The sequence below is a fragment of the Tupaia chinensis genome, unplaced genomic scaffold, assembly GCF_000334495.1.
Source record: "Tupaia chinensis unplaced genomic scaffold, TupChi_1.0 Scaffold148587_1, whole genome shotgun sequence".
In the NCBI taxonomy this organism is placed as follows: domain Eukaryota; kingdom Metazoa; phylum Chordata; class Mammalia; order Scandentia; family Tupaiidae; genus Tupaia; species Tupaia belangeri.
The window spans coordinates 1,854,944-1,865,808 of record NW_006208436.1 but is presented as its reverse complement, the minus strand read 5'-3'; the positions used below and the strand labels follow the sequence as shown (position 1 = coordinate 1,865,808).

The 10,865-nt window shown below is 36.2% G+C and overlaps 1 protein-coding gene across 7 annotated transcripts in view; it reads left to right on the top strand.

The window, feature by feature from the left end:
- Positions 1-10,865, top strand: part of ADAM22 (ADAM metallopeptidase domain 22) — a 267,499-nt gene that overhangs the window by 119,880 nt on the left and 136,754 nt on the right. For all 7 annotated transcript variants that reach the window (XM_027769081.1, XM_006170477.2, XM_006170480.2 and 4 more), the window contains exon 4: positions 502-568. In XM_027769081.1, the coding sequence (XP_027624882.1) occupies positions 502-568 (67 nt within the window). The remainder of the gene's footprint in view (positions 1-501; positions 569-10,865) is intronic.

Sequence of the window (10,865 nt, the reverse complement as noted above, 5' to 3'; positions counted from 1 at the left end):
CTCTCTCTTTCTCTTTAAGACAAGTATTATGGCATAAAAAAAATACAGGTAACATATAAATAAATAGTAATATGTGGTAACCAGTTGAAACTATTTGATAAAAACTTAAGAATAAGATGTTTTGAAAATAAGAGGGTGCTTATGGTACCTCGAACTGCTTGCTGGACCAGCAGAATCAGGTCTTCTAAGTAATGGAATGAGAGGTGATAGCTCAGTCTCATATCCTTTTAGGAATACTGGGCTGTGTCTGTGTGTGTGTGTGTGTGTGTGTGTGTGTGAGAGAGAGAGAGAGAGAGAGAGAGAGAGAGAGAGAGGGAGAGAGAAAGAGAGAGTGAGAGAGATAGAGATAGAACATAAGAGAGAGGTATAAAATACTGATTTTTGTTTTAAAATCTGGGTTAAAGACTTTTTAAAGCAGATACATATAAACTTGACTCTGATTTTCAAATGTTTTACATTTTCATGATTTGAGAAATGAAGTCATTATTTTTGTTGTTGCAGTGATTTGCTGTCTTCTGAATACGTGGAGAGACATATTGAACATGGAGGCAAGACAGTGGAAGTTAAAGTAAGTGACATTTTTTTCTTTTTGGAGGAAAGTTTTTGAGATTCTTTAATTACTACTGATCATGATTTTAGTTTTCAGGATTACTTCTAATGTGTAATTCTAAGGTTTTTCTATATTTTGTAAAGTTTTAAGAAAATTTATTACCTACTTGTGAAAAAAACCTTTTAGTTACTACAAAAAAGAATTTTTATTGTACAATAGGAATTGCTGGACTTATGTTTTATAAAACTGGCACAGGTGTCAGTATTCTTTTTTAGATTATGTCATAGAAAACACTTTTTGAGATTTAAGATTAGCGCTAAGAACTAAGAGGTGAAATCTTGATCCAGGTTAGGTGTGTGGTTTTCCATTCGGTTGTGAAAGACTTCCCTGGTAAAAGTGTTAGGTCTACAGGAAAATATCAGGGATTTTTTTGGACAGGCATGTACATGTGCCCAGCATGAGTTTCAAGCCACTAGATCTGGGACTCAAACTGTGGTCAACCATGTGGGAGTCCAGCAATGGACACCATCTACTGGTGTGTCTTAAGCTGCTAGAGTCAGAATTCAAATCATGGTCAGCCATGTGAGATCTGGCTCCTTTAATAACTAAGCTGTAGTCAGCCTGTGTGTTATTTTCTTCACCAGTGTTTAGAATATCTATTCCACCTTATCTGAATTATAATGCCATTTGTTCAATTTTTAAATTTTGCTAGCAGGCACATGTGCTTACTAGAGAGACAGAGAGAGAGAAAGAGAGAAAGCATCCCCCCTTCCCCCTGCCACAGGGAATGTCACAATCCTTCTCCTTCATTTCTTCCTCTCCTTGGGATTTTGGGCATACTTGCACACCTATCTGGTGTGTTTTTCAAGTTGCCAGTCTGGGACTCGAGCTACATGGTTGGCCATGTGGGATCCAGCCACCTTAACCACCACTCCACAGGCTGGAACTGTTTTCATTTTTTGATTACACATTTATGTAAACTCACACACTCAGTTTATGAAACTTATAAGCAGAGGAATGTATAGCAAAAAAAGGAAAAATCATCCTTACACTCATCACCAAGTTTGTCTTAAGTACATATTTATGTGTGTGTGTGTGTGTGTGTGTGTGTGTATGTGTATATATGTATTTATATATATGAAATACATTTACCTTAGTACTGTATTTATATATGATATTGTATCTTGCTTGATTTTTAGTAAACTCTGGATTGTGTTGTAAATATTTGAGAAGTTATTTTCCTATAAAACCCATGTTCATTGTCTTTCATTTTGTGTATATTCCTATGATAAAATTCTTTATTTAAATTAAACTCTGTTTCAGTAATCAAAATAAATTACATTATCCAATTGAAATAACTTTCTGAGAATTGGGGCTACTAATTATGTATATATTAATTACAATAAGAACATTTTAAACATATATAAAAGTCATATGAGGGACCAGCAGTTAGCGTAATGGCTATGTCACTGAACTCCCATGTGGTCTACCGTGGTTCGAGTCCCGGACCCGGTGGCTTAAACTCACGCTGGGCGTGTGTGCGTGTGTGCCCAAGATCCCGAGAAGAGAGTGGAGGAGAAGAGATTGTGGTGTGGCCATCCCCCCTGGGGGGTGATTTCTTGCTTTCTGTCTTTCTATCTCTCTCTGTCTTTCTGGCGAGCGCATGTGCCCTATAGCAAAAATCTCTCAAGAAAAAAAAAAAGAAAAAAAAGTCATATGATACTATAATGAACTCCCTCATATTCATCATCCAGTATCAACAGTTCAACATTTCGACAGTATTTTCTTTCTCTTTCCTCTTTCTTTCTTTATTTATTTCCTTCTTTCTTTCTTTCTTTCTTTCTTTCTTTCTTTCTTTCTTTCTTTCTTTCTTTCTTTTTGCAGTGTGGAGTATTTCAAAACAAATCTCAAATATAAGGACATTTCTATATATAGATTTCTAACTAATAAAGGCTCAAAACAAAATCTGTTCATTTTTTTATAATTTATCTAGTTGTAATCATTGTGCCAGTTTCTCCAAAAAGTTGGGCCAGTCCTAAAACAAAATAAATAGTTTATTGATTTATATCAACACTTTCTTGCTGAAAGGTTATCTGGATTCCTTGAGAAACAGCCTAGAATAAATGGATGGGGGGGGGGGTCATTTTGCTTATATTCTGGGGAAAAAAATGACCTGGACTAGGAATCTTTAGCTCCTTTTATTCTCATCCCTGTTTGCTTTCACATCTCTATTTCATCTGATAATGTTTTCCTGAATGTAGAGCATCTCTAATTTCTTTGCTAAATTAAAGGAAAAAAAATAGGCAGCTCCCTATAACTGTTTCCATCTATGCCTGCCTGGAATGATGAAATGCAAATATGAGCTTGGAGAGCGGATCAAGCAAACAGCTATCTGCTGTCTCTGTAGTAATATCCCTTTTCAGGAAACTCGTACTTAATCAGCAAAGCGTACTTCACTGTCGGATCGCAGGGCTCCCTGGTATGTGTAACACACAAATCATTGACTTGACTGCACAAGCTTTGCTGATTTTCCGATCTGAGAATTGCATTTTCTTTGCTTCCTAATCCCCAAGCCTGTCAAACCAAACTTCATCTAATTTAGGGACAGAGGACATTGAGTTTATCCCTTCAAGGAAACCTCTTTGGTCTCACTCATCACCTCTATTCTTCTCCAGTCCATTAAAAAAAAAAAAAAATCTTACTCAGATCTCCTCTGGTTTTTTCCAGGAACCACATTGAAAGTGCTGAATTCCTCTCATCAGTCCAAAGTCAGTAGCCAGTTATTTCCCTACCTGGCTCAAGGTTACAAAGATAAAGTCTTTATACAGAAAAAAGATATTTTCTGCTTCTTTAGTAAAACATAGTTTACTATCTTATCTTTTCCTTATGTTTATTTTCAGTTACTTTAAAAATTAAGTTCTATATTTCCTCCTTCGTTTAGGCAGAAATTTTGTGTTTGATGTGTAAATCTTCAATTAGTCAGAATAGCTTGGCAATGCAATTTTCAAATTTTGATTGTGCAGAACTATGATTCTGGATTTGTAAGACAAGGGAAACTAGAACTGGTTCATAGTGGCAAGAAAATCTAAGCCATGGCAGTTTCCTGTATTATAATTAGCTAAGTAAGTTTTGTTTTGAAATGAAAAGCTGCTGATATTCTGGTTAATTAAATTTTCCAGTTATATATACCTTAATCAATATTATAATGCTAATAATAGCTATAACTAACATTTATTGCTAATGTTAATTAATAATATTAGTAACATTTATTGCATGATATGATAGGAATATGAATTTATGTATATTTAATCCTCAAAACAACCTGCAGTTATAAATAGAACTTTTATCCTACATTACAGAAAACCAAGGCACAGAGAAGTTACATAACTTCTTGAAAGTAGCACAATAAGAAGTTGAGCCAGAATTTGAATCTAGATTATTTACCTCCAGAACTGACTCCCAAACTATATTATTACTATATATTCTATATGATAAAAAAAGGATAACCATATAAATTGAAACGTGTTTTATTTTTTCTTACCATGTGTATATATGTGTGTATATACACATATAAATTAAATATAATTATAATTATATATATATATATATATAATTTACTTTGGAGGCACCTCACAATTACTCCTTTACAATCCTTACTTCTTAAATTAAAATGGTGCTCTACTTAAACCCTTTAGGTTTTTCTCTCAAATTTAATTATGTATTTGAGTAGTTATTTTGTACTGTTAGTTGCCTTGGTCAGAAATCCTAGAACACTTCAGTCCAAGACCTGTCTTATTTTTCTTTGCATGAACATCATAGGAAAATAACTGTAGTACAAGTTTTAGCACACTAGGAGAGGACGGATAAGCCATTTATTAGTTGTAGAATATGTATAGATGGAGCATATTTCCTGGGGCTATAAAGTGAAAATAGACATCTTTGTAGAACGTCTGTTTATTATACAATTTATTATATCACCAAAAAAAAGATCATGAACAGTAGCAATATCACTAATTCTGGTAGTATTTTTTTTTTTGAAATTTCCAGTTGTATATACTTTAATCAGTATTATAATAGTCATAGTAATAATAGCTATAACTAACATTTGTTGTTGTTAAATTATTTTGTCTCAAGTTAATATTAAAAGTAGTGAGTTAATATTAAAAGTAATGGCCACCGAGTGTTTTGTTAGCTCAAATTATTTCTAAATGATTATATATGAGCATTCCCAACTTGCCTTTGGATTAGGGTCCTGATCCTTAAGAATGGGTGTGTACAGAGACACCCATTGTTCATTGTGTATTGACTTTTGACTGGCCATTAACTGGTTTCTATCCATCATTTGATTGAGTGCACTTGAGAATCATTGTTTCAGTGTCTTTTTTGTGTTTGTGGTGGCAGTAAACAGATGGATAAGAAAGCAAAGGAGTATGGGTCAAGGCAGAAATCTGAAAACAGGTAAAGGATTGGAGAGAATGTTGTGTATTGGGGAACAAGTGTCTGAAGAAAGTGTCTACTTAAAGGTGGGAGAGGTTATTGTGAATCAAGGGAACCTTTTTTATCTGATGGAATGGTAGTTTGATTTACAAAAGGTACTTTTAGGCTAACTGAAATGACCGCTGTCATTTCTGGAAACAGAGTAACAGGGAAGTTGATTTAGAAGTAAGGAGAAAGCCTGAGTTTTCCTACAGGACAGTTTTTCTCTCACTGTTCACATCCCTCTTCCCTCCCTGGGGTCAGAGCTCCATGGAAGATTGCCAGCTTAGCACAATACCATCTTCAGCTGATGCTACTAGCAGAGTCTTCGTATTCCCTTTGCACTCACTTTTCAAAGTCAGATTTCCAGCTCATTTCTTGGTTTATAAAAAAAGTTACCCCCCCCCTTTTTTTAATCCTGTCTTAATCTTTTTTGTTTTCTATAATGTGTCAGGAGAAGGGAAAAATGGTAGAGGACAGCTATAAGAAATCACTTGGGAAATTTTATTTTCTTTCTTTTTTTTTTTTTTCATTACAGTTTTGGCTATAGGGCGCATGCATTTGCCAAAGAGAGATGGTGAGAGGAAAAGTGAGAAATTACCCCCTAGGGGGATGACCACGTAGTAATCAGTTTCCTCCGTTCTCTTGGGACTTTGGGCACACATGCACACAGCCTGGCATGGTTTATCAAGCCAGCGGGTCCAGGACTCAAACTGTAGCTGGCCATTTGGGAGTCTGGATCCTTAACCACTACTCCATCTCCTGGCTCAGGAAATTTTAAATAAGGTAGCTAACTATCAAGACAACAGATCCACCTCTGGATACCTTTGTATTTGTAGCTCCTGTGAACCTGAAAAGTATCTATTGAAAACTGTTTGTAAACTTGAGTTATATTCAAGATTTCTCATGTCTCCTTTCCTAGATTTCCCCACTAGGTAAAGAAATAACTGCTTCTCTAGGGGCCAGCTGGTGGTGTGGTGGTTGGGGCACTGGACTCCCACATGGCAAACCATAGTTCAAGTCCTGGACCTGGTGGCTTGTTTTCTCACTTTCCCTCTTTGTCTTTCTGTTGTGAGCTCACATGTCTTATACAAATTAAAATAATAATAATAAATAAAATTAAACAGATAATTCTTGATGATGCAGTGACTAATTGTATATAAAAAAAAAAGAAACTGTTTTTAAAGATATCTTTTGTTTGTCTATATTTTCCCCATAGGGTGTGTGTGCTTGCCAGAGAGAAACAGAGGGAGAGAGAGTTAGAAATTACTCCCTGAGGGTATGGGGTATGGCCACACTACAATCGCTTCTCCTTTTTCCTCTTGGAATTTTGGGCATGCATGCACACTTGCCCAGTGTGTTTTTTAAGTTGTTGGATCCAGGACTCGAAACATTGAGATGGCACCTTAACCAACATGCCACCCGCTGACCCAGTAAGATTTCTTTTAAGCAGTTTTACTTATTAAAAAAAACTCACAAGTAATGTTATAGTGCTACATCGTCTTGTTGACTCTTATGTAAAAAATGTCTTAGTTTGTCATTTTTGATCAAACTTACTTTATCGAAGATGTAGGTTATACTTCAGTGACTGGATTCTTTTTTTTAAATGATAAGAACTTTTTTAATGTATCCTTTTATAAAACACAGATATCTCTCAAATTTCATTGCATGTAATTGAAGAATACAGAAATACTTGACTTCTTTTCTGGACACGGAGTACAAAAATAGCTAGTAAGCTGTCAAAGTGTCTCATATGTATATATTTATTACAATGGCAAAGATGAACACAAGGGTTAATCTGCTTTTGCTTACTCTGGATATCAAGTTTCCTTATTGATTCTCAAATTGTATTGTCATTCAGTCTTGGTTCTTTCTCTGGAAGCAAGAGTACTGATTAAGAGAAAAAGAAACCCCAGGCCTTGGTGTGCAGGCACGCTGTGTGCACAGACCTGAGGCTCCGCTGCATTGCTAATCAATCTTCCCAGGTAGAGACATGCTTTTTTATCCAGTGGCTTTTTTCAGCTTTTTGTTTTGGAGCCTATCTTCAAGATGAAATGTTAGCAGTAACCACTGTTGCCAAGTAATCTATACTGAAGTTTTTTTCTTTTTATCTCATTTTTTTTTTCTTTTAGTAGAACAACTCAGCAACAACATTTCTTTTCCAAGTTGCCTTTTTTATTTACAACTTTCTCATATATTTGAGAAACATGCTTTCTGTCTTGAATTCTCACCACTGTAGCTTTTTTACAGAAACTTTTGGATAAGGCTTTTGGATAAAACTTAGTCACCTAGACAGCAATTAAGTCACATAGCTAGGAAGATGGTTTTAGAAGGATTTTTTTTTTAATGGATCTATTTATAGAAGTTGTCACTTAAGCATCTAATTTTATCTCCAAATTTCAAAGCCAAGTTTTAGACATTTTCCTTGGCTCTTTTGAGACCAGGAGGCTTCTATACAAGTAAAAAACCCAGTGATGTACATTTTAAAACCAGCTGATGGGCAATTGACAATCGAAGACCCTCTGTTATTTCTTGGAGGGTGTCCAGCTGCCATAGTAATTAGGTTTTTTTTTTCCTTTTTATAAAAAAAAAAAAACAGCTGTAGTAAGGTATAGTTTATATACTATAAACTATGGAGTTTATTTTATTTCTTTTATAAGACACACACACACACACACACACACACATACACACACACACACACACACACACGGCATCCCCATCAGTAATCATACGCCATGACCTAACCCCAACTCCTGCCAGCCCATACTTTGATACAAACCATTAACCTTTACATGGGGATCTACCTTGCAGAGTATCATATTTTACTCTTGTGCTACCCTCTGGGATCCCATCTTAGTTTTTGTCTCAATTTTGTTCACTAGGGAACACAGATTCTTTAAAAGAGTAATAGAACGTGGAACTTATTAAAATAAAACAATGAAGGATGTTTGACAGATGTGGCTCTGTAGGTATTAGATATCTGTATTTACATTTTTTAAATTACATTTTTCATGCCACATTTCATACATTGTGGGAGATTTAGGTTATGTACTTTCATCACTGAACCTGAACTCTTGGAGAACCAGTGGTATAACTATGGGCATGGTTTCTCTTTACAATAATTGAAACCAAGTTAACCACAAATGCATGCATGACTTTGGAAGTATTGCTTCTCAAGACCATTTCTCTGAAACAGCTTAGCCATGATTTAATATGTCCACCACCTGACCAACAAAACTAGAATGATTTTTAAAAATACACTAAATATATGTTCTTCTTTTTTTTTTTTTTTTTTGCATAAGGTGTGTGTGCCTGTACGCATGAGAGAGAGAGAGAGAATGAAAAATCATTTCTTCAGGGGGATGGCTATACTGCAATCCCTTCTTCATTCTGTTCTTGGGCTTTTGGGCTCACGCACACTTACCCAGCATGATTTTCAAGCTGTTGGGTCTGGGACTTGAACTGCTTAGTCAGCCACGTGGGATCCAATGCTGTAACTGCCACACCATCTGTTGGCCCTTCATATATTGCTTAGTACATGAATATTTAGTTATTAGCTACAGCTAGACAAGCTTTACATCCTATATATATTTTTAGAATCTTATTTTTTTTATTTCTTCCATGAGCAAGAGTGATAGAGAGGGACAAAAGGTACTCTAACGGCGTCCTCCCACCAGATCCCTGCTTCCCCCATGCTGGTCTGGACCATGGACCTGCATACACACTGTGTGTTCAGGGAGTTCTCTGAAAGTGAACCTGGAACCCTTGCATGTGTGTCAGCCCTTGCAGAGCATTGTGCTACTCCTGCACCACCATCTGGCCCCCCTAAACTCTGTGCGTTTAAATGACTTTATTCACTTCTAACTACTGACCCAAAATGATTTTTTTTTTAAACGTAGGTTATAAGGATCCTAGAAGACCAAGATCTAGACTTTATACTAAATAAATGTAAAGTAATATTAATCTATGGCAATTTAATATGAAATTACTAAATTGAATTTCAGAGATGGTGATGAGATTCAGTTAGAAGATCTTCCAATTTAGAGATGACTCGCAATTGCAAATAGGGATAGCAAAGGAAACCTTGTCCCTGGTGTACTACAGGTTTGAGCTGCTGCCCATTTAAAAATGCTTTCAGGGCCAGGAGGTGGCATAGTGTTTAAGGTGCTGGACTCCTACATGGTTGATCACTGTTTGAGTACCAGACCCAGCACCTTGAAATTCACGCTGGACGCATGTGCATGTGTGCCCCAATTCACAAGATGTGTGTGCCGAAAATCCAAAGAGGAGAACGGAGGAAACGGAATTGTGGCATGGCCATGCCCCCTGGGGGGTGATTTCTTGCTTTCTATCTCTCTGTATCTTCCTGTGTCTCTGTAGACCTGTGCACCTTATAGCAAAATGCTCTCTCTCAAACAGACAAACAAAAACAAAAAATATTTAAATAGTGGATTTTGTCAGAAGGCAGGCTCATTACTTTTCTCTGTTCCTAGTTCAAGATCCATAATATTCTCAACAGAGGTATTTAAAATCTTAAACAAAATGTAAAACTGGAAAAAACGTGATTTTGATGGTTAATCTGGAAAAAACCTGATTTTGATGGTAAATTTATGAGTCTTAATGTAATAGTTTTATTGATGGTAATTACCATATGTTCCTATCCTGCAGAAAGATTATGCTTTCATTTTTTTCTCTGTTAACTCAGTCTCCATAACTCTTTATCTTAGGGGCAGATAATTGGTGCCTGTGGTTTAATGCCAGTCGCTTCTCAGGGTTAACTTCTTTTTACAAACCCAAACTCATTTTGCTTTCTTAACTCCTGGAGAATTAATGAAAGAATTGGAAGCCAGGCAGTCAGGCACTAGAATTTGTGCTATTGTATTATTCAGTATTGTCTACCCTCTCTATGGAAACTAATAATCTTAATTGCAGAAGAATTAGAATGAAAATATTTTAACTACACCACTCTTCCAATTTACTATTTGCAATTATATCTCCTTTAGCAGTTGTTTCGTAAGCCATACCTTGAAGATGTCATTGTTTGGTTCAGGTAACTCTCAATGATTCCAATATAAATTCTAAAGAAGACCAGATGTCTTCTAAGGACAACTTGTCTTTATCAGCCATTTTCTTCTGGGGTCTATTTTTAGTCCTCCTTTGTTCTCTACAGAAGTTGGATTGTGTATTATTCAGTACTGGGGAGCTCTATGGCTTCTAAACTATTACCATTTGAAATATGTTGCTGTCTTGCACGTGGCGAACACATGGCTCAGTTCTTTGCCTGTCTCATGCCTGTGCGTACATTTGTTCTGCATCTGGAGGACATATGAATTTTATGGCCAAGAGTAACTAAGCTGAAATATATCATTGTCCTGGCAAAAGGCTAGATTGTATTTGGCTGTACCCTTGCCAATGTGCTTCAATAATACCCATCCTCCCCCTCTCCTTCCCTTCCCCTTTCCAAAACACATGCCATACGTGCGTGTGCACACACGCATGAACATACTCCATACACAGGAAGAGAGTAAAGAGCTACATCAATCTAATAAAGTGATACAATGTTTGTCCTCACATGAACATCAATTATTCCAGGTATATCTCCCAACATTTTATTTACCACAGGCATCTGTTGGGTCATTGGGAAAATCATGGAACATTTATGGCACAGAGAAACAGAAAGGGACAGCATGACTTTCCCGACGACCGAATACTTAGCGTCTGATGTGCTTGAAGGTGTGTGCATTTTTCCCCTGGCAGGCTTATGCAGACATATGTTCTTCTGCCATCTTGTAATCATCATGGTCTCAGAAAGGTCTCTGATTTAACTATTTAATTC